This window comes from Euprymna scolopes, chromosome 1 (assembly GCF_053919585.1).
Source record: "Euprymna scolopes isolate OS-2025 chromosome 1, ASM5391958v1, whole genome shotgun sequence".
In the NCBI taxonomy this organism is placed as follows: domain Eukaryota; kingdom Metazoa; phylum Mollusca; class Cephalopoda; order Sepiida; family Sepiolidae; genus Euprymna; species Euprymna scolopes.
In genome coordinates, this window is record NC_136482.1 from 111946525 (window position 1) to 111972064 (window position 25540).

At 29.6% G+C, this 25540-nt stretch overlaps 1 protein-coding gene across 4 annotated transcripts in view; it reads left to right on the plus strand.

The window, feature by feature from the left end:
- The first annotated feature begins 519 nt into the window (after window positions 1-519).
- The window catches only part of LOC145265636 (ER membrane protein complex subunit 6-like), a 40315-nt gene continuing 15294 nt past the window's right edge, over window positions 520-25540 (plus strand). Inside the window, exons 1-2 of one of the 4 annotated variants that reach the window (XM_080121818.1) lie at window positions 561-668; window positions 17849-17929. In XM_080121818.1, coding sequence (XP_079977944.1) covers window positions 626-668; window positions 17849-17929 — 124 coding nt within the window. In that variant the 5' untranslated portion in view covers window positions 561-625. Of the gene's footprint in view, window positions 669-17848; window positions 17930-25540 lie in introns of all 4 variants that reach the window. The other 3 variants (XM_080121784.1, XM_080121727.1, XM_080121819.1) reach the window with 3 other exon arrangements.

Genomic DNA, 25540 nt, shown 5'->3' on the forward strand with positions numbered 1-25540 from the left:
TTTTTCTTTTTTTTACCCATGTATTAGATTAATTAGTTATTTATTCCAAAGAAAAGTATAATGCATTTACTGTTAAGTTCGATTTTTGTCGTTTTAATTAAACAAAACATAAAATAAACTTACACGATCTTTACAATGGGTGCAAAGAAAGAAAGAAAGAAAAAAAAATGCCAACGTTTGATGTAAGAAACTTGCAATCACATTTATTACACTTTGCTAGGGAGGCTTCATTGTTTGAATCTTAGCTGTTAGACTAGTTTAGCGACAAATAATGAAACTATTTAAATTTTAGGTATCTAAATTAATGTAAAACTATATAAATATAGTTTAGATTAGAATACGTAATAAACTAATGTTACAAACTATATATACATTGAAATACTATTCCTGTCTTCTTCTTCCTTTAATATTATAAAACAATGAATGCTCCCTCAAATATGATATTTTTTACATGCGTATTATGGATAACACTTGTAATATGATGAACCATTACAAAACATTGTCTATAAATATTCTCTGGATTTATTGTCCAGAATGCTGGGTCTTTAAATTTAAAATTATGGGTGATAGTCCTTTTATTCATTATTTGAAAGGCGCATTGTCTGGTCGCCCATTCGGATCAATCATGGCGACGACGATTGCTTTGAAAACGAAAAAGGGGCGCAGAGGTTTGTTGGAAATATTACGCATTTCGCTTTTCAGATGGCCGAAACGATATTACAAATCGTTAAATGGCTGAACTTTCTATAGGTTTATCAAAATTTGAACCTCTCTCCTCTGGGGTTAATTAAGTTGTATGCCGTTTAGAATTGTGAATCCTAGCAACCTACCCCCTCATCAACCAATGAGCCGAGTGAAATTTATTCATTTTTTAATTGGGTTAACCGTTTACAAAATATATCCGAAATCCTTCACCAGTTTCTGGAAGTACTATTTCGTTATATCATGTGTGTGTTTGTGTATTTATGCGCTTCTACAGATAACCCCCCCCCCCCTAGCTGCCGATATTACTTCGGGAAAATCCGGTACCGAATTTAAGTCTAAGATGACAACACAAGATGAGACCCGGCTTTCGAATCGAAAAACGAAACTCCCGTAGTAATTTGGGCAGATTTGCTGTTTAGTTGTACAAATATCCTCAAACCAGGTAATCATTAAAAGGGACACTTAAAGGTCAACACCGGTAGCTGTTTTTCGGGTTTTTTTTTTTTTTTTTTATACATGTTTCACAAACTTTAAATAGGTAAAATATGATAACATAATTATTGAAAATGTGATCATCATGTTAAAATTTAATTTAAATTAACCACGTTGTTTAACAAATAATGCAAAATGAAGTTTTAAAATGATTAAATATTTTCTTTTGGTACTAGGGCACTTAGTGATCCGTGCTGAAATAATGTTATTTAAAAAGCCATTCTTAACATGGGGAAGGTGTTTTGTAACTATTCTGGTACTAGTGCACTAGTGCAGAGAGTGATCCGGACGTAAATAACGTTATTTTAAAAGCCGTTCTTAACATGGGGAGGGTGTTTTGTACCTATTCTATACTTCCACCTTACAATTGAATAAAGCATATAATAAAACTTTAAACTTGGAAATACGATTTAAAAAATAGTGCGGATCAGTTGTCAAAAAACAAATATATAACAAATAAATGTTATCAAAGGCAAGATAAGTTACTTTTCTACCAAACTGAATATATTGTGTTTTTATTCAATGTAACATGTTTATTCAGCTGGAAAAGCGTAGTGTTTACCGATGTATTGGAAAATTCAAAATGGCGCTCGACTCTCTATTTAACACGGTAAGTTTGGGAAAAGGTGTTACAAATAATAAACTAGACAAAATACTATTAAAAAACCACCGAATATATGTCGAGTTATGTCACGGTAACATATATTGAGCGAATTTCTGACAGTATTTTGTCTAGTTTATTATTTATAACACCTTTTCCCAAACTTAGTGTGTTAAAGAGAGTCGAGCGCCATTTTGAATTTTCCAATACATCGGTAACGCCTTTCGAGCTGAATAAACGAATTTAGGAGAACTCGTCCCCTTTTGCTAGGTAGGAAAACTGGTCCCTTATTAAATAAATATCGATTGAAAACACATTTTATGACCGTTCTTGAAGAAGATTGTCTTTAAAAGAGAATACGCATCCCATAATATTTTCAAAAAATATTTTTACTTGTTTACTGTTGTTTTAAAAAAATTAAATTAATTTTTCTAAGTTTTAGTTTTCGGTAAAACTATACAAACACCGTGACAGCGAATTAACCCTAACCCTAAACCTAACCCTAACCCCTAACCCTAACCCTAAACCTAACCCTAACCCTAACCCTAATCCTAACCCTAACGCTGTCACGGTGTTTGTATAATAATACCTAGTTTTCTACCTAGCTTTGAAAGTTTTTGGTCTTTCAACTTATTTTAAAGAGTTTATTTAGTTTAAAAAAAAAAAAAAAAAGTAATGTCGAGTGTTACTTATGAACAAAATGTCCGACATAAGAGGATCATGTCTTAGGAGGATAATTGCTCAGAAATAGAAAATTAAAGAAAATATCAAGGTAGATATAGTTTTAAAACGAGCCCCACCCACCCCAAAGAAAATAAATTTGTATATTTTTAGGTATGTATGCACTGCAGTGAATGCTATGCACATCCCATAATATTTGTACATGTTTATTGTTTTAAAAAAAATAAATTGATTTTTCTAAGTTTTCGTTTTCTACCTAGGTTTGAAGTTTTTGGTGTTTAAACTTATTTTAAAGACTTTATTTAGTTAAAAAGAAATAACAAGTAATGTCGCACTCGACATTATTTAGTAAATAATTTGGGTTTGTATTACTGTACACATAGATTCGAAAAAGTTGTCAAAAAACAAATATATAACAAATAAATGTTATCAAAGGCAAGATAAGTTACTATTCTACCTAACTGGATATATTTTTTGTGTTTTTATTCAATGTAACATATTTATTCAGCTCGAAAAACATACAGTGTTTACCGATGTATTCGAAAATTCAAGATGGCGTCTCACACCCTCTTTAACACCGTAAGTATGAAAAAAGGCGTTATAAATAAAAAAAACTATACAAAATACTATTAAAAACCTGCCGAATCAATCTATGTCACGGTAACATATATTGAGTGAGTTTTTAACAGTATTTTATCCGGTTTTTTATTTATAACATCTTTTCCCACACTAACCGTGTTAAAGAGAGAATAAGACGCCATCTTGAATTTTCGAATACATCGGTAAACACTGTGTTTTTCGAGCTGAATAAATATGTTACATTGAATAAAAACACAAAAAATATATCCAGTTAGGTAGAAAAGTAACTTATCTTGCCTTTGATAACATTTATTTGTTATATATTTGTTTTTTGACAACTTTTTCGAATCTATGTGTACAGTACTACAAACCCAATAATTTTTAACAAAAAATGTCCGAAAATTAAAGAAAATACTGAGATAGATATAGTTTTAAAACGAGCCTCCCCCACCTCCAAAAGAAAATAAATTTGTATATTTTTAAGTAGTGTCCCCCCCCCCCCGCGAAATGACTTTTAAATGATACCTTCCCCTCCTGATGTTAAGAATGGCTTTCGAAATAACATTCAGCGCGGTACCAAAGTTATATAAGACCGTGTTTTCTTTTTTTTGTAATAACACAAGAATTATTTAAACTGAATTAATTCTTCTAAATAAAATAATTGCTTTCTTTGATAATAAGTGTTTTCTTTCTTTATTTTTGCTTCATAATGACACAGTGTTAAAACTAGTATTTTTTTAATAAATATTTGGTTTCGTTTGTCGTATCTTGACTCCGTGATCAAGTTTATTTTTTTAAGCAAGAGTTAAAAAATAATTTTTAAAAATATTATGGGGGGGGTGCATAGTCTCTTTTAAAAACAATATCTCCTTCAAGAACGGTAATAAAATGTGTTTTCAATTGATATTTATTCAACAAGGGACCAGTTTTCCTACCTAGTAAAAGGGGGGGACAAGTTTTCCGGGCACCGAATAAACATATTACATTGAATAAAAACACAAATTATATCCAGTTTGGTAGAAAAGTAACTTATCTTGCCTTTGATAACATTTATTTGTTATATATTTGTGTTTTGACAACTTTTTCGAATCTGCGTACAGTAATACAAACCCTTTTGTAACTATTGTGCTTCCACCTTACAATTTAAAAAAAAAAGAAAAAAAAAAAAAAGGGTACTTATGCAAAGAGTGATCCGTGCTGAAATAACATTATTTAAAAAGCCATTCTTAACATGGGGCGGGTGTTTTGTACCTATTCTGTACTTTAACCTTACAATTGAATAATAATAAAAAAAAAAAAATAATTAAACGTGGAAATACGATTTAAAAAAAATAGCGTAGATCACTCTCTGCATTAGCACAAAAAAAAAAAAGAAGATATTGTGAAACTTTAATTTAACCTGAAAAAATATTTAAAAGTAGCGTGGTACCAAAAATGCATAAGCACCAAATTTTTGTTTAATTTTACAGTAGATATTGTTCTCAGATGCATACGGTGGCAGATGGTACTGCACTATTTTTATATAGTTTATTTATTTTTTCTTTCCAGTTTAAAGTTTCACAATACCTATTTTTAATTGTAAGGTGGAAGTACAGAATAGTTACAAAACACCTTCACCTCCTCACTTTTTAAAAATAACGTTATCATTTCAGCATGGCACCAAAAATACATAAGTACCCAAAATTTCATTTTTATTGGTAATGTTTTTAATTTTAAATTATAAAATAAAATATTAAATCATTTTAAAACTTTTACCATGCTGAAATAACATTTAGAAAGTCAGTCTTAACATGGGGAGGGTGTTTTTTAACTATTCTCTACTTTCAAGTTTTCTCAAATTTACAAGCATATAATGTATATTCACTTGTTTAAAAAAAAAAAAAAAATTATTTTGTGTTAGTTTCCTACATTTATTTAAAGTGATAGTGCACTGGGGGACCACCCGAAGACATATCTTGTTGATTATGGGGAGGTTGAAAATAAGAAAATGTCTTTTGGAATAAACACCAACCTCCCCATGGTAAGAACTGCTTTTCAAATAAACATCCTTTGCAGGTTGGACAACCAGTGCACATTGACCATCTTCGGGGTGGTCATCCAGTGCACTTTCACGGTAAAAAAAAAAAAAAAAAAAAAAAAAAAAATGCATTAAAAATGTCAAAATTCTGGTTTTGTTCTGAAAAGATTGTTGTTTTTTTTTTTTTTTTTTTTTTTTTTTTTTTTCAATTCAGTCCGGTATGTCCCAACTGCACTCCCCCCTCCCCCAAAAAATTGTATTGGACAAGTGCCTTTTTTTAACTTCAATATCACAAAATAAGAAAAAAATTATTTTTACTCAAGATGAAATTTAAATTAATTCCAAAAGCAACTTATTTTTAAGTTAAAAAAAAAAAATCTCCAGAAAATAGAATTGCCTTTTTTTTTTTTTTTTTTTTTTTTAAGATGATAAATCCAGTTCATAATTTTCGATAATCATAGTTTCCTGATCTATGTAATTTTCTCAGAAAGACTATATGCAGTAGCTTAATTGCTTTTTAATTATTACATGCTAAACGTATTGGCATAAAAATCAAACTAAAATTGAAAAAAATTCAAATTGTTTTGAATGTTAAAAAAAAAAAAAAAAAAATGTACATTTAAATGAAGTATTCAGAATTTTTAACAAGAGCCAATAAAATCAAAATGGCTGAAAAAAACATTTGCAACAAATGTTACTAAAGGTAAAATAAGTTACTTTTACCTATTTGGATAAGTTTTTTTTTTTTTTAACTTATTTTAAAGCAAAGTCAGCTCTAACTTAGAGCAAAAAATTAGCTTACATTAGATGATCACATAGTCTTGATAATATTTCAAGAATGGAGTGCATGATTCCGTGATGCCAAACTTATGTTAACTGTACAAAGTAGGGAAAAGCAGAAGCTACTTAATGATTTTTTTTTTTTTAAACCTTTGTTTTTCAAACTGCAATTAATAAATCTTTGTTATAATTTTGTTAGATTTTAAGATTTACAGTTTAACAATTAATAATATAAACATTTGTATATGAAATATGGTTTTACTAAACTGTTCATTTGGTTAATTACAGGTTTCCATACTTTTAATCAGTAAAAAGATACAAACTAGATATGGTAGTGGTCTAAAAAAATATTTGTAATATTTTTCATTCGCTTTTAATCTGGCAATAAAATAGCTGGTAAAAGTCATGTTTATATTATAATATTTAATAAAAAAAAAAATTAAACAATAAAAAATGTATGTAACAGAACATTTTTAAATAATGAAATTTTAATCTTTTAAAAATTTTTAAGAAATTTCTTTTTCTTGGTAATTCAACTGATAATAGTATATATTGATTAGAAAAAACTATTTAAAAAATAATAAATTTATATCAATTTTATAATTGCAACTGCAAGGTAAGTTTTTGTTCAATACGTGTATTTAAACTTTAAAAAAATATTTTTTACTTATTTGAACTCTTATATTTCATAAATAGAAATTTTGATCGATTTTAAATATATTGTTTGAATTTCGAAAATAAATAGGGGAGGGCATGCACTAAAAATATATTTCCCCCTCATATATTTTACGGAAACTGCATTTTATATGTAATTCCATTCTAAAATGGATATGTATTGAAAATTTCATGAAAATCTGACCATTTTCTTTCTTTCTAGATTTAAACATGGGTAGGTTTTCACATTCGGAATGACTTCTACATGTGAATGTTATTTTAAAACGTTAATTATATAAACAAGATTTTCGTCTCACAATTTCATTATTTTCATACAATACATTTTTTTTTTTTTTTTTTTTTTTTTAAAATTATTTCTAGTTTATTTTGTCCTTTTAAATGGTACAAAAGTTATTGATAATATTAATTCTAATAAAGTGACATTGTGTTACATATGGGGAAGGGTAATTCTCTGGTGAATTTTGGAGGTGCCTAAGGATCACTGCTAACAGCTGTTACCAATTGTACAAAAATGTAATCTTAACTGAACTATATATTTTTGTTATGATACTATTTTGTAATTTTTTTTTCTTAAACAGTTGACAGTAATTTTGTATTGAACTAGAGCACTTGCAGATAAGTTAACACACAAAAACCTTGTAGATGGAAGACGGATTTATCTTGCCTTTGGTAACATTTGCTCAAAACACTTAGAATTAAATAAAAAAAGAATGCAGTTAATTTTAAGAGATAAGTATTACGATTGTATTTTGGAATTTTTGAGATGAGACTTGATAATTTAGATTATTCAAACTATTGTTCTAATCCTATATCTTATTCTTGCAATTTTGAACGGAGACCTTCATTTGTGAATCTGTAGCACAATGGATAAGTGCCAAATCATTTTTAAATGTCTCTCATGGTTCAGTTATCAGTATGGATGGTACTGAGAATACAATTACTTAAAACTTTCTACCCAGTTATGGCTGACAGAGCAAAAGCAAGCTGTCATTTATATATATAAAAGCGAAAATGTATGTGTGTTCGCTTTATCTTTGTGTCGACAAAAGGCTTTTTTCAGAGAAGTGGTCGCTCGCTTCACAACTTTTTAAAACTTTTATGTCACATATAAATCATAATATCTCAGTTAATAACGAAGCTCGCCTGTCTATTTAATTTGCTCAATTTCGGGAAGATAAATATTCAACATTTGTAGCTCACCGCATGTGGGTTAGTCTTTTTCCTATAACATCTTGCGGAGGGAAAAATAGCGTTCAGCATTAAATGAAATCCCGCAGTCCAACTTGACCTCATTAACTCATTAAAACGGGCATCTGCTAAATCCAAGTAATTAAATAAATTCAAACGTGTTTCCGTTAGCATGTCGCGGTGGGGCAATGGTTAACGTCGCACTTTTTTTTTTTTTTTTTTTTTTTTTTCTTCACATTTTAATTTACAACTTTGCCTCAAGGGTTCAGGTTTGATCCTCATACTTTTTTTTTTTTTTTTACCCCCCCCCCCTCACGGAGTTTCCACACACACCTCCAAACACCCGGGCAACGCCGGGTACCCCTCGCTAGTCATGGATAAAAGGAAGTTTCCGTTCAAAATCCTGTATAAGTTCAGATTTCGACAAGACATACCTTTTAGAAATCAGTGAAATGTCATGAGAATAATATTCAAGACGAGAACAATAATCTAAATAAAACTTGAAATCGTGTGCTGCTTACATTCTAAATTTCAAAGAATGTGCATTCCTTTAGTTGTCTTTAATCTGTCCAACAAAGGTTAAACTCTGTTATAAAAATAAAATATTAATTTATTTTTTACATCTGTCATGTTTTAAATTGTATAACAAAAATGGATGTACATGTATCTGGTTCTCTTCAATAATCATGTATACAAACTTATTTTGATGAGCAAACAAGTGGGGTGGAGATTTTAATCTTGATAACTGATAATAAAAATAAGAAAATTTTATTCACCTTTTTAATAGGCACAAAAATATTCCCCTTAATTTTTGTGACTACAACAGAAATTGATCTATTGGCATACAGATGATTTTTTTATACTGTTTTGTAAAATTTACTCCCATTTTTTTTTTTCAAATTATTTTTATTTAAATAAGGTCAACTTTTTAGTCTGTAAGTTTTATCTCGATTAGGGTTTTTTTTTTTTTTTTTTACAGTAAGATTTAACTAAATTGCTATTGATAAAAGTAAATTAGTTACTACCCTCTTCCTGAATTTTTGACATCGTTTGAATTCTGTTCTCATCTCGAGTGCTATTTTCACAACGTTTCAGTCGATGTAACCTCTAACCTTCTTTAGGTATAGCTTGTCAAACTTGGGAATTTACACAGAATTTCAAATGAATCCTCTTATTTAATCCATGGCTATAGTATAGTCTTGCTTTGTCAGCTATGATTGGGTAGAAGTTTGGAGTAATTCACAATTGTATTTTGAGTATTGAAGATTGAGCCTTCAACCTCCAGAAGAGTGTAACTTACAACTGAATTTTACCAAGTACTTTACTACATCGTGCAAATACTTTATCCAGATTGCAAGGACCTGTTGTCTAGTAGATAAGATATTTGGCAAAATTCAGTTCTAAATGACAATCTTCAGGAAGTTGAAGGTTCAATCCTCTGCCTAGGCGACGCTCTAAATACAATTATCCAGAATGCAGAGAAGTCATTTTATTTTTCAAATTTTTATTTCTTTGCACATTTTAAACTTGTACGGAAAAGGTGAAATTTTAGTTGTAAGGGGAGGAAAAACTTTATTTATATTCAATTAAAAGAATGAGTTATTCCCCTTGGTGATTTCATTTTTATGTTTCCATATTAGTTGTCCTGGTGGCACGACATCATTTTTAAGTAAATTGTAGCAAAGTACATTATTGTAGTACCAATAACGTTGTACAACAATAAAAAATGAAAATCTGATCTGTCAGCTTAAATGCTATTGAGGTCCAACTTTTAAAATTTCACAACTTTGTTATATGTGTATTATTGATTTGTACCATTTTTTTAATTGACTCTTGATTGTATATCTTAAATACTTAAATCATGATGTAAGCTTTTATAATGGTTGACTGACTCCATGGCATAGATACATTGTTTTCCTAATTGTCTTCACCTCCTTCAGGACGTTCTCAAAAAGATAAAGCCAAAACTGAGGAACTATTTGCAGACTTTACATCTGAAGATGATGGTATGAGCAATGTCCTTATCAAACCCTGTGTGGCTCCTTTTTTTTTTTTTTTTTTTTTTTTTAATCACTTTTATCCCGATTTGATTTTAATTAACATTGATTTTCATTTGATCTCAAAATTTTTGTTCCATGTATATGAAAAGTTTAAGAAAATTTTTCTGTTAAAATTTTCATTTTTACCAGATTTTTTTTTTCTTTTTAAACAGATTTAAGATTTTACTAGTCATTAATCTTGGTCTTAAAGCTATAGTTATAACCAGCAAGACTCAGTTTTGTAAAGGCAAATTCGTGACTAGTAAATTTCAATCTTTTTCAACTCAATTTTTGAATAAAAAAGACAATAATTTGGATTGAAATAAAACACTGCTAGTACATTATAATTGGATATCTAAATTTTTAAAATGTATTTCAAGTAAAAATGCTTATGTAATTGTGTCATGTTGAAATTTAAAAAAAAATATATATACAAAAATGAATAGATCTGCTAAAACTTTTTGTTTTTTTTTACAAAAACCGCACTATTATTGATCTATTTTTAATTTGAAATGAAATCACAAAAGTTAAGTGAAAACTGGAGACTTTGTTCGCCAGTAAGGTTTGAAGGATTTCAAGGGAGGGGGCACAAACATTAGTTTGAAGGATATATGCACACCAGACAGCGACCATGTCAAGATGGGCAAATAAAAAGAGGTCTACTGTTTTAATACTCAACTGTAAATTTTTCTCGAGATGCATATTGCTACATTATGACTGTATGAGTCCAAATGTTTTTGAGAAGCACTTTGTAATCTCATATATAGTTATTCTAAAACTGTATTTAATATTCGAGGTGTATAAAGAATTTAACTCTTGCAAATAGTGAGGAAATACTGTAGTGTTTTTATTTTTTTTACTTAAAATGAATTTTTTTGTATATCCAATTGTAGTGCACAAGTACCCCATATTGCATCTGAATATAAACTTACATGCTAAAGTGGGTAAACTTGCCTTGCAAACTGTTATTGCTTTTTCCTGGGTTAATATTAACTTTAAGGAAATCCTAAATATTGCTGCTTGGCACTATTCCAAAATCACGTTTTTTTTTGTTTTTTTACTAGAAACATTTATCAACAGATTTACCATGGTTATTTCTGTATGGTAACCTGAGTCTTTCAGAATAGCTATTGGTTTATAAAGCTGGTTGGAGATATATCCAAGATGACCATTCTATACTGAGTGATGCATTATGGTTATAAGTAAATGTAAAAATAAATCTCTAAAAATTTTTTACTCTCCCAGAATTGGTAATTTCATTTCTCCACAAATTTGTTCTGAAAAAAAAAAAAAAAAAAAAAAATTATTCCTTAATCTGACCAAAATGCATTATTTTGCATAGAATGGCCATTTTGAAAATATCTCCTACCAGCCTGTAAACAAATGGAACCATCTTGAAATTAACTTCAAAGTTAGTGTAAAGAAATAACCGGTGAATTTGTTTTAAATTGTTAAAAGAAACAAACAAAAAACATTGAACATGATTTTGTGAGCAATTTGAAAATATTGCTGAGCAGCATTTTTAGCACACTCCTTAAATTGATATTGACCTATGATTACAATCTTTACAATCACTGTCATGAGAAAAATTTTTTATATATCTTGGTTTTTGGAATAATATCCCTAAAATAATAAACTTTTACAATTTTTATGCATTTTTATAACTTTTTTAAATTTGATCCAGCATGATACTATTGTGGCTTTCATCAGATTGTTTCTCTATTAAACTATGAGAGCATAACGTGGTTACTATTTTTATGTCTTGGTGCTTCCTGGACTTTATTTTCAATGATTTGTGCACCTAAACACCAAATATAGTTGCATTTTTGTGCTGCCATATTTATAATAGAGAAACAGATTTTAACATCCATATATACTTTTAATAAGTAAAATTGATTGTTTGGATTATTCAGACTACTGTTCACATCTTAAATATTATTCTCATGTCTCATTTATGTAATCTCTGACCTTTTCAAGTGTGGTTTGTTGAATTCTGGAATCTGTACAGAATTTGGAACAAAATCCTTTATTTAATCTATGGAGGTAGTTTTCTCTTGTTCAGTTAGCCATGACTAAATAGAAATCTTAAGTAATTTGTAATTGTATTTTTAGCATTACTTGTACTGACAATTAAACTTCCAATTTTCAGAAGATAATCACTTATTACTTGGCATTATTATTATTAGCAGCAATAGACATGAAAAAATTGAATATTTTTTTTGCTCACACATTTGGATATTTTTCCTCTCTTAAGACCATATGTTTTGTCATATTTTTACACCACTTTTTCAGTAAAGATGCTATATTTTATTATAACAAGATTAATCGATGAAATTTGGCATGGAGTGTACTTTTGTGCAAGAAATCAGAATATGACGCTGAAAATCTCCTGAAATTAATGGTTTCCAAGTAATCTGCAGTAAATGCACATAAATATGTTGCAATACTATAAAAATTCCATGTATCCATTAAAAAAAAAGTTACAACTCAAAGTTGAATTGTAATGTATTTTATGTATGAAAAACTGAAATTTAATACTAGGACTATTACAAATTAATATATTGCAGTATTTCTTTGGTATTGTAGATGAGCAATTGCCTCCCCAAAATATATGGTTCTTCCTTTTTTAGGCAATTACATATGAATATGCTGAAAAACTTGGAAGAAATTAAACTATATATAAATGAAATTTCACGCCCATGATAAGATTTTAGGGCAGTTAAGCATGTTTATTCTATGGGGAAATAATCTTGTAAGTTTTATTTTATAGACAGTGTGGTTTTAAGGTCTTTGCATAAGGCGGAGGCTTGACACTCTGACTTCGGGTTAGTGGTAGGGCTAGGAGCAATTACATGTGAACACCCTGAAAACTTAGAAAGAAAAAAAGAACAAAAAACAATTATTTTAGAGTGAGGGATTAGTTTCACATAAATTTAGTGTAAAATGATCCATTTTCCAGACCATTTTAACGTTTTAGGACCGTTAATTTGAGACAAAGACGAATTCAGTGTTTTTTAAAAAAATTTTTAACTTTGTGTTTCTAATGGTTTGTATGATGTGAAGGGCTTGCCACTTGGACCTATGGTTAGGGAAGGATTTTTATTTTGAAGTGAGTGCCATTCAGACATAGGGTTAGTGGTAGGATTAAAGGAGATTTTGGGTTTGTATTACTATACACATAATTCAAAAAATTGTCAAAAACCAAATATATAACAAATGTTATCAAAGGCAAGATAAGTTACTTTTCTACCTAACTGGATAATTTTTTAGTGTTTTTATTTAATGTAACGTTTATTCAGCTTGAAAAACGGTATTTATTAATGTATTGGAAAATTAAAAATGGCGCCTGACTCCCTGATGAATACGGAAGTTTGGGAAAACTTAAAAAAATTAGACATTTATGCTGACGACACTACCATTTATGGTAGCACATCTAAGACAGTAAACGACCAAGTTCTCTCCAATTCTCTCTCCTCTGATCTTGAGCATGTAGTACAATGGGGAAAGGAGTGGCTGGTTACTTTTAATGCATCTAAAACCAAGCTTCTCTCTTTACATCATCAACATTCTGATCCACATCTGGCATCAATTGAAATGAATGGCTCTCGTCTTCAGGAGGCCTCAAGTTTTGACAAGCTTCTGGGCTTGACCATTACTCCTGATCTTAAATGGAACACGTGCATCAAATCTGTTGCCAAGGCCGCTGGAAAAATGGTGGGATCTTTCTATCGATCCAGTATATATCTCACTGCTGATGCAATTCTCTATTTATATAAGAGCCAGGTATGTCCAAGGATGGAATACTGTTACCACATCTGGGCAGGAGCTGCTAGAAAGGACTTGTCCTGCCTTGATAGAGTTCAAAATAGACTTCGTAGCCTCGTAGGAGATGTCCTTTTCTCTTCCTTGTAACCTCTATCTCACAGAAGAGATGTTGCGAGTTTGTCTCTGATGTATCGTTATTTTCATGGAAAGTGTGCTACTGAGCTTCAATCTATGGTCCCCCCTCGCCAAACTTTCACAAGAAACACTCGTCTAGCTGTAAACACTATCAATAATTCCCCCCACTCTTTATCTGTGCCTAAACCTAAACGTAGATTCCATGAACAAAGCTTTTTTATTAGAACTGCACGCCTGTGGAATTGTCTTCCGTTTTCCTGCTTTCCGGCTGACTACAATATTGTTGTCTTCAAGTCTAACGTAAATAAGTTCTTGATGAGCCGTTCCATATAAGTTATCAAATTTAACAAATTTTCATTACTAATGATTATTATATTGTCCAATTTCTACTGTACACTCTTTAACCCTTATCCTTGAGTGGCCTCTTGGCCTTGGTAATGTGTTGATACCTATGAAAAAAAAAAAAAAAAAAAAGAAAAAGTCCAATGTGAACAAGTTCTAATTGAATCGTCCCCCTAAGTAATCCAAGTTACAAAATTCTCACTGTTTACTATGCTAAAATCACAATGACTAATGTATGCCTATTAACCCTTATCCTTGAGTGGCCTATATTGAGCGAACGATATTAGAAATTGTTGAAATTGATTTCTTTTCTTTGTAATTGTCTAAAATTAATTTTTTTTCTTGGAGAGACAGTTTTGCGAATCGTTGACGCCATTTTTCTTTCTTGTGCTTATCAGCAGTTCCAATATAAAAACTAGCTATTTTTATGTAAAGTTTAGTGTCTTAAAAATAAATTTTCTATTTCGTTCCTTAACTTTTGGCCAGGATAAATCCACAGATATAATTATAAACTAAAATATTTCTCAATATTGAATCGTAATTTTTTTTTTTTTTTTTGGTACTAGTTTATACACATTGGTTCTATTTGTTTATTCTGAGTATTTCAGAAAAATCCATGCACTAATTTTTTAAATATACATGAATAATTGTAAATTTTTTTCCGTTCCTTATATTATGGCCGATACTGTAATATATATATATATATATATATATATATATATATATATATATATATATATGTCCCCAAAGTTCTAATGATTGAATTCATTTAGTTTTTTAGCATATATAGTACAAGGGTATTCAAGTTCAGTTGCTACACACATAAATTCTGAACAATTTTTACAATGACATTAGTCAATGGCCACTCATCTTTATAAATTGCTGTAATTATTTTCTAATTTTTTTAGATTTTTTTATAATTCTCTTCAATGATTAGTCATTAGAATTTCTGAATATTTATTTTATTGTGACTGATTTATCCAAATTTTTAATTTGTGGTATAGATTTTCAATAAAATTCAAGTCAGAATTGTAACCATACTCACATATTCTGCTAAGTAAAAAAAAAAAAAAAAATAAATAAAGTTGCAATTTTTCTATACAAAACAACTAAACCAAACCCTATGAATCTATATTTGAACATATAAAGAATTTAATGCATAGGTCTTTTCCTCAAATTACTGTATTTGACATAAAAGGGTTGATATAACAAAAAAAAAAATTAGTACTTGTTCCTAAAAAAAAAAAAAAAAAATTTCCAAAATGTTTTTGCAAAATATGCATACAAATGACCTGATTTGTCGAAGTCCATCATAATTGGTTTCTATAGAACTCATAGTATTTCATTTCCATGGAACCAGATATTCAAACGATATATTGTGCAAGTGATAAAGAGGAATTAATTTACAGGCATCATATCAAAACTTTTCTGAGAAGTCTTTCAAAAATAACTCTTAGATTTAGATAAATTTTTTCAATAGTATTTCTGCAATTTTCATAACATTTTTCAGCAAATTCTGTTGTGGCATGTTGTTGAATACTGTATTTCTTGGGAATAGCTAACTATTTTGGAATAGTACTGTAAAGCACTATTTCAAGACTTGTGAAAGTTAATTTAGTTTCAGGTCCATACTAAGATCTTTTGTCTTCCCTATGCTAAAGAATAACAATGGTGAAACTGTATGCACCCATGTAAAAAAAAAAAAAAAAAAAAAAAAAAAAAAAAAAAAAAAAAGTTAAAAATAAGACTAGATAAAATACTGTTAGAATCTCACTCAATATATGTTACGGTGACATAGGCTGACATATATTCGGTGGGTTTTTAACAGTATTTTGTATAATTTTTAGTTTTAACTCATTTTTCCAAACTTATCGTGTTCAACAGTCGGGCGCCATTTGTAATTTTCAAATACATCAGTAAACACTATTTTTTGAGCTGAATAAATGTTATATTAAATAAAAACGCTAAAAATTATCCAGTTAGGTAGAATAGTAACTTATCTTGCCTTTGATAACATTTATTTGTTATATATTTTTGACAACTTTTTCGAATATGTGTATAGTAATACACACCCGAGATTTTTTTTCTTTTTTCAGAGTGGGGCTTGTCACTCAGATTTAAGATTAATGGTACGACAGATACAAGAGAAGCACTCTTATGAGGTGGATTTGTCACTCGGACCTATATTTAGTAATAGCGCAATTTATATATATATTATATATACACACAAATTTTTTTCAAAAATTGAAAAATATCAAAAAGGGCAAGAAATGCAAAAATGATCCGGTCTTGACTTTAAATCTTAAATTATTTTTGTCATTTTTTTTTTTATTCCCACGTAATCAGCTAAAAAATATAGAATCTTATTTAGTTTCTTATTCAAGTTATAAAAGATATTTATTCCTACAATTAAAGCTCGAAAATTAAGTATATTTGAAAACCAATATTTCTTGAAGGAAATTCTATAAAAGAATTATAATCTGCATTAATTTTAAACAAATTTTGTTTTTCAAAATAAATGTAATTCATAAAACTCGTTGCTTTAAACTAAACGGCTGCTGCTTCATGAGTATAAGCATTACTAGTTACATTGTTTACTTTTGAAAACGAGTTAACATTTTAGTAGGGGGAGCATCATTAAAAACGCCCATACCAAAAGAGAAATTAACATAAAATTATCATTTTAATGCATAAAAATTAATAAGAACATACGTTGGGGTACAAAAAATATTTTTAAAATGTTCAAGACACATCATGTTAGTCTTTTATTTTAAAGACGGCAAAAAAAAAAAACCCAAAAACGAATGGACTAGTTTATTTCGTACCCCGACAATAAGTGAAATTTTTTTTTTTTTTTCTGATTGTTTTCCAAATTTTATGACTATATTCCTCAGCGGAATGATACTGAGGGATAAAAAAATCTGACATAAAATAGCCGTTTCATAGCATTAACATTTTTATCATTACTTTCCCAAAAGGCAGATTATTGTTTATTAAAGCATGTGAAAATATATTCATTTCCAAACAAAGTGGTGGTATTTTGAAGTCTTAACGTTTTAGTTTTTAAAATATGATTACTTTAGTAGAACTACCCTGAAATTTTTAAATATCCAAAGTGTTTTTTGGTTGATGCGCATTACTACTTTTCATCCATGGATTCTTGCAAGAATAATGTCCATGATGAGAACAGTACTCCAAATAATCCATGTAATATAAATTATCAATCCTTATCTCAAATTTCTAAAACATAAAATTATGTTAATTTAAAAATAAGACTTTTTGTTTTTAACTTTTTTTAATGAGTTTGATTGTAAACAAATACCAAATCTAATTTCATGACTCTAAAATTTTCTTTTAAAGTTTTGTAATTATATTTAAAATCAGTTTTTTTTGTTTTTTTTTAAGCATATTTTAAGAATTTTAAATTGTAAGATACGAAATCTCTTTAGAACTACATAAGATGCAATTATTTTCGACTTATAAATTTTTTTATTTTGGATAACATATCCTTCATCAGAAGTCGACAGTATTGCATATGTAAAGATGTTGGTTTCTTTATAATTAGTAAGGCCCTTTTCTTGATATTATCTTATTGGAACGATTAAGAAATGGCTCCTTTTATATAGAACTTTAATAGCATGTGGCTGCTAGTAGAGTATTTAAAATGGAAAAAAAACTTATTGAAAGTATCTTAATAATTTATAATTCTATTTTATCTGGACTTTAATCAGATTATGAAATGATAAACATTAAATACAAATTCAAAAACATTCTAAAACATTTTTTTATTCTGATAATCTGAGAAATTGAATTGGATTTTTTATTTAATCTAATCATCATTTTGTTTAGATGTCTCAACTCCTGCAGGATTTTCTCAACTGGATAAATCTACATCTGAACAGAAAGACAACTTTACTGTTGAGGATGAGGGTATGAAAGAGTATGCCTACCCCCTACCCACACTTTTTTTTTTTTTTTTTTTTTTTAACCATATCTCTTGGAGACTTTTGATACCCTTGTGTTTGTCATTTGACATTTCTTGTGTTTGCTACATTTTTTCCCCTCTCTTAATCTTCTAGAAAAAATACTAACCTGTATGATCAAAATATTACTACCTTCCCTGTTCTGCCAGTATAAATGGCAGCCTCACAACCGTTGTAGATCAATTAATGAAATAAAGCTTTGAAAGCTAGACGTCTTCATTCTCTACACTAACTAATGTAGACATGAAATTTTTGCCTTTTCTGTCATAACCATTTCAAGATCATAGAAAACTATGCCCCACTTTTTAAGCATGTCTAATAGGATATATATATATATATATATATATATATATATATATATATATATATCCCCAAAGTTCTAATGATTGAATTCATTTAGTTTTTTAGCATATATAGTACAAGGGTATTCAAGTTCAGTTGCTACACACATAAATTCTGAACAATTTTTACAATGACATTAGTCAATGGCCACTCATCTTTATAAATTGCTGTAATTATTTTCTAATTTTTTTAGATTTTTCTATAATTCTCTTCAATGATTAGTCATTAGAATTTCTGAATATTTATTTTATTGTGACTGATTTATCGGAATTTTTAATTTGTGGCATAGATTTTCAATAAAATTCAAGTCAGAATTGTAACCGTCTTTTTCTGAAGTCACAATCAGATTTAAAATCATTTTGCTGAAAAATAAATCACAAACCTATGTAAAACGTTTGCACTGATAGTTATAGATTTAAATCTAGAATACTGATAGTCTTCAGATTTTTTTATTGCCTCTGTTTTAATATTAGCACTGTGGTCCTTGGGAGGAAAGGCTCACTTGTGTCAAATCTTCTGTACATCATAATGTCAAAAAAGCTTCTTTTTTTTTTTTTTTTTTTTTTTTTACATTATTCCATAGTAATTTTCCCTTTATAAAATTCACATATTCTGCTAAGTAAAAAAAAAAAATAAATAAAAAAAAAAGTTGCAATTTTTCTATACAAAACAACTAAACCAAACACTATGAATCTATATTTGAACATATAAAGAATTTAATGCATAGATCTTTTCCCCAAATTACTGTATTTGACATAAAAGGGTTGATATAACAAAAAAAAAAAAACCTAGTACTTGTCCTAAAAAAAAATTTTTCTCAAATGTTTTTGCAAAATATGCATACAAATGACCTGATTTGTAGAGAAGTCCATCATAATTGGTTTCTATAGAACTAATAGCATTTCATTTCCATGGAACCAGATATTCAAACGATATATTGTGCAAGTGATAAAGAGGAATTAATTTACAGGCATCATATACAAACTTTTCTGAGAAGTCTTTCAAAAATAACTCTTAGATTGATAGAAAATTTTTTCAATAGTATTTCTGCAATTCTCGTGACATTTTTCAGCAAATTCTGTTGTGACATGTTGAATACTGTATTTCTTGGGAATAGCTATTTTGGAATAGTACTGTAAAGCACTATTTCAAGACTTGTGAAAGTTAATTTAGTTTCAGGTCCATACTAAGATCTTTTGTCTTCCCTATATTAAAGAATAACAATGGTGAAACTGTATGCACCAAGTGATCTTTGCTGCAATTATCTATGTAAGACTTGTAACTTATAGCAATAATAAAGAAAAAAAAAAGGTTTAATCATAAGTAGGGCTGTGACAAGCATATTCTTTTACAAAAGAATATTCTTTGCATATATTTCATTAGAGAATATTCTTTTAACAAAAAGCATATTCTTTTTTTTTTTAAATATTCCTTTAACAAAAAGCCTATATTCTCTTAAAAGAATATGCAAAATATTTATGGAATAAGTTGTGCCGAAAATATGTTGAAATAAATATTTGCATACGAGTCTTAATTTTACGAAGTTTTCTTTTTTATATAAATTAAATTAAACATGGTAAAACCTTCGTAGTTGTGAATTTACAATAACCTTTGGTTCCTAATGAGAGCCATTCTATTAGAGGATTATATTAGGGACGAAATATCCGCGTATCCTTTTTGCCCTAGGTCTCCAGGGCTGATATATCGGCCCCGTAGTGTCCAAAGGATTGTAACTACAATTTGTATCGAAAAAATAGCCAGGTTTAAATATGGTCCAGTAATCTACGATTGGAACGAGTTTTTTTTTTTCATTATAAGGCTATTTTAGCGGACAACCAAAGAAGCTTTAATTTTGATAATTTAAAGACTAATTTAATCATAAAATGCAATAAATAAAATATTTAAGTTCCATAGAGTGTTCAATTGTTCACAGTATATAAACAGTATATACATTAATGAGTAGGGCAATCTCAAGAATATTCTTTAATAAAAAACAATTCTTTACATATATTGGGTTAGAGAATATTCTTTTGATAAAAAGCATATTCCTTAAAAAAAGAATATGCTTTTTAAAAAAGAATATGCAAAATATTTATGGAATAAGTTTTGTTTTGCCAAAAATATGCTGAAAGAAAATATTTGGATAAGAGTTTTTAATTTATTCATTTTTTTAGATGAATTAAACGTGGTATAACCCTAACAGATGTGAATTTACATAAAAAAAGGGTCTAAAATTTGGTCTGTTGAAAAAGAGTGATATTATAGGCATATATATAAATATGTACAGACATCTCATCCTTGTAGATACTCAAAGCGTGTTAGTACCCAGGACGAATTTACAAGATCTAAAAAAACTAAACAAAAAATGCCGAAAATAATTAGCACTCCTGCTGAACGGATGGCAAGATATGTCGATGAATTTGAAGATTACCAGTTAACTGGCAATTGCTTAACCTGCAAATACTGCAATATCCAGGTAGGAACAAACTTTAATACATAGAATTTGCAATATAGTTGACTAATAGATTGGCGTTGTTATAGTAGTTTTGTTTTTGAAATTCTATAACGGTAAATCTAGCTGTATTAAACTTTGATTGAACATTGAAATTTACAATTTATTTTATCTACTTTTTACGTTAATTAATAAATGTTAATTGGCTTCAAATAACTTTTTCCACCCTTCCTTTAAATGTATATATTACCATTAAATAATTGATTTTTATTTTTACAGATCAAAAGTTGTAAAAAATCTTTAATAAAGCAGCATTTAAAAACCAACGCACATCTGGCAAAAAAGACCTACACGGCAACGTTAGGCGAAGTTCCTACTGCAGCAACTGATTTAGGAGCCATTACGAATAATTTGTTCAACGCTGACTTATGCAAAGCGTTGATTGCAGCGGATATTCCGTTTCATAAACTGAGCAATAATGTGTTCAAAGACTTTCTTCATAGGTACACACATAGAAATATTCCAAATCGGACTACACTAAGAAAATATTACATTAGTGAAGTGTACGAAGCAAAAGTGAAGTCACTCAGAGAAAAAGCTGCTGGAATGAAACTGTGGGTCTTGATTGATGAAACCACTGATGTAGAGCAGCGTTTTATTGCTTGCTTTGTGTTTGGCATTCTTGGGGTATAAGAGGAACGCAGCAAGTGCTATTTGGGAAATATTGCATGTCTGCCAAAAATTAATCATTCTACAATTGCTGCTTTTTTTAATGATTCGTTGCAGTTTTTGTGGCCGCAGCAAGTCTTTTATAATAATGTGCTCCTTGTAACCACTGATGCAGCTGCATATATGTCCAAAGCTATGAATGCTCTTCAGGTTTTATACCCGAAAATGGTGCACGTTACTTGTTTGGCCCATGGCTTGCACAGGGTTGCGGAATTAGTCAGGCAGGCGCACCCAAAAGTAAATAAACTGATTTCAACTGTAAAAAGTATATTTTTAAAAGCACCCAATCGGATCGAAAAGTTCAGGGAACTAGCCCCAGGAGTGCCCCTTCCACCGAGTCCCATTGTAACAAGATGGGGTACGTGGTTAGATGCAGCGCATTATTACGCCAAACATTTGCCCAAAATTACTCCTGTCATAATGTCTCTAGATTCAACAGAGGCCCAAAGTATATTGGAGTCCAAAAAACTGTTGGATGAGGAATCACTGCCATTTGATCTCGGCTTTATCGCCAACAGTTTTTCCATTTTAACAAAAAATATTGCAAAGTTGGAGACTAAAGGGCTGAGTCTTTCAAAATCTATTGAATTAATTAGAGAGGTCGAAATGACACTTGATGAGATGGATGACTCCGAATTTCGTAAAAAGCTGAATAATGTCATTTCAAAGAACAAAGGTTTTGCTACTTTAAAACGTCTCGATGCACTTATTAGTGGGAAGGTTTTTGAAAATGAAGGAAATTTGGATGACATAGATCATTTAAAAGTTTTAAGTGCCGAAGAAATGGCCAGCTTGAAATATGCCCCAGTAGTCTCATGCGACGTGGAATGAGTTTTTTCCCAGTATAAGACCGTTTTAGCAGACAACCGCAGAAGTTTCAATTTTGAGAACTTAAAAACGCATTTAATTGTAAAATGCAATGAATAAAATATTTGTTTAAGCTTGATAGTGTTTAATTGTTAGAAGTATTTATAGCATAAAAATAAACGTTTTTTCTATATATTTTCTTGCGTTTTCGGCATTAACTGAAGCTTTTACAAAATCATCAATAGAATTTATAAAAAAACAAATAATTAACCCTTTCGACCCTAACATTGCAAAATTACCAACTACTCAACTATACCCGTTCTATTAAAATACTATAGTAAGGCCGAAATATCTGTAGGTCTTCTTTTACCTTAAATCCCCATGGCCGATATATCGGCCCATTGGAATCGAAAGGGTTAATATTGTTGCAAACGTAAATCTAAGGTACCTAGCATAAATATATTCGCTTGAAGTACAGTGAAAATATGCGATTTATAAAAATAAATATATGGTAGCCAAAGAGAATATTCCGTCTCAAAGCAGCATGTTCTTTTTAAAAAGAATATTCCTATGCAAAAAAAGCATATTTTTTAAAAAAAGAATATTCCCGTGTAAAAAAAAAAGCATATTCTCGAGCATATTCTTAAAGAATATTCCCGGCATATAAAAAGAATATAGAGCATATTTGAAAGAGAATATTGTCACAGCCCTAATCATAAGTTATAATTTGTTATATGAAGAGCAACGCACACAGCTAAAAGCAAAAATGTACAAAACACCCATGGAGTTGCTATATTCTTGATTTGTGCTGCCCTGAATGAAAATCTAAATTTTAGAAAAATATTAATTCTCTGGGGGTTAATGGGCAAGGAGTTGAGAATGTTATTGTGTACTAATTTGGAAAGAAAATGCAGGCTCATTCCTCTAGAGTTCTATTAGAAGAGTTGTATGTTCAATTAGAGAGGAATGGGCTGAACAGAGAAGAGGAAAGAGATATTAAGATGGTAGACGTTTAATAGAAATGTTTAACTTTTTGCCTTGCCTGCAAGTAAAAAATAAAGGAAAAAATGTTTCCATTTTTAATACACAAAAAATATTGTTTCCTTATCTTTTTTTTTTTTTTTTTTGTGATTAAAATAAGCATTAATTTACAAGCAAACAGATGCTTTATTTAGATTCAGGATGGAATGATTAGTTTAAAGTAAAACTTTTCTTTAAATTTTTTTTTTTTTTTTTTTTTTTTACCTTGATATAATTATTTCAGTTTTACAAGATTACCTTGTTTGTGACAACAGTATGAAATCAGTTCTTATAGATAATAAATTATGTACTATTTCATTGCTAATTACAAACAAGACTTTGCCAATAAAATAATTATGCTAATGAATTAAACACAATTTTCTACTGTACAAATTGTCATTTTATAAAATTTGCCTGTCGAAAATGAAGTTTTATTTTCCTTTGTGTGTGTGTGTGTGCTTATTAATATATATTAAACTGGAATTATACTAACATTAGATGCTTAAAAAATGGATAAAAATATTCAAAATTAAAGGGTGTATGAATAATTTTGTCATTGAATGTATATTAAACACTATTTTTCATGTATTCAATCAATTTCAGGGATCATTAAATGGTTGATACTATTATACTTCAGTAGACTTTTTTGTTTCTGGCCCGTTTTTTTTCCTTTTATTTTCTCTTCTGCACTCTAATTAATGCTGTATTTTATCAAGACATATAACACCCACATTTTAAATTTGACGCTTTGAAGAGAATATTGTCTTCATTGGAAATGAAAGGGAAACGTTCCTTTTCAGATTTAACCAAAAAGCCATTGAACTAGCCACGTCAGAATTGAAAAAACTATGCGGAGGAGATCTGCTGAAAACCTGGTTCAGAACGATAAAACAGGATAACGAGTTTATCCTGGGTCCTCCCCTCTGTGGTTCACCGCTGGAACCATGACCAGTTAACGCTCGTATCTGCTATTGTGACCATTGCACCTGGTCAACATTTGTTCAGGCTGTGGTAAGCTCTCTAGATGGAGCTGACCCAACCGCTTCAAAGTGAATGCAGAAATGAGTACAAGCACACATTTCATTTTACTAAATTATAAATAAACAATTTAATATTTTTTTCTTTTTTAAATTTAATTCTACTTATTTACTATGCCTCTCCACTGGACAGTTAGACACCAGGGTCGTTTTTTTTTTTTTACCTTTTCTCCACGTTAAAAAACGACCCTGGTGTCTAACTCTGTCCCGTGGGGAGGCATAGTAAATATGTACAATAAGTAGAATTAAATTTAAAAAAAAAAAAAAAATATTAAATTGTTTATTTATAATTTAGTAAAATGAAATGTGTGCTTGTACTTATTTCTGCATTCACTTTGAAGCGGTTGGGTCAGCTCCATCTAGAGAGCTTACCACAGCCTGAACAAATGTTGACCAGGTGCAATGGTCACAATAGCAGATACGAGCGTTAACCGGTCATGGTTCCAACGGTGAACCACATAGAGGGGAGGACCCATGATCAACTCGTTATCCTGTTTTATTGTTCTGAACCAGGTTTTCAGCTGATCTCCTCTGCATAGTTTTCTCCAATTCTAACGGGGCTAGTTCAATGGCTTTTTGGTTGAAATCATCTAGGTTATGATTGTACTCATCTAGGTGACGACTGAACCAAGAAAGACCTTTTTGAGAGTTGGATTTTCCTGCGCATAAAAAAACTCACCTTGCTTCTAACAAGTTTCTTGTAAGCAGGCAAGTAATCTTAATCTACTGAGAATACACGTTTACAAAGCTGCTTCTCATGACTTGACCATAACTCTGGCAAGATGGCTACGCTTTGTTGAAGACAACCTATGATTTTTTTATATTTTTGCATTGCTAGTGGATGGGAGTTCTGATCTTTTAATATAGCACCTGACATTTCTATCTGGTATTGCCTGAGCCCAATATCACTTAGCTTTTGTGATCTAATAAGAACTAATGTCAATGTGTATATGCTGTGCACTCCTTCTCTATGAAAAAGTTAGCAACTTGTGTTTAACAAACTGTTTACTTCATTTCTAATATAAATTGTTTTTTAAATAGTTATTATTTCGTAAAATGACTAAAGTAAACATCTTAGAAAACTGTCTCAAAGTTAATTGATAATAAACTGTATTATTTATAAATGTTTTTTTATGAAACAAACTACTTTATTTAAACATCATAATTAACA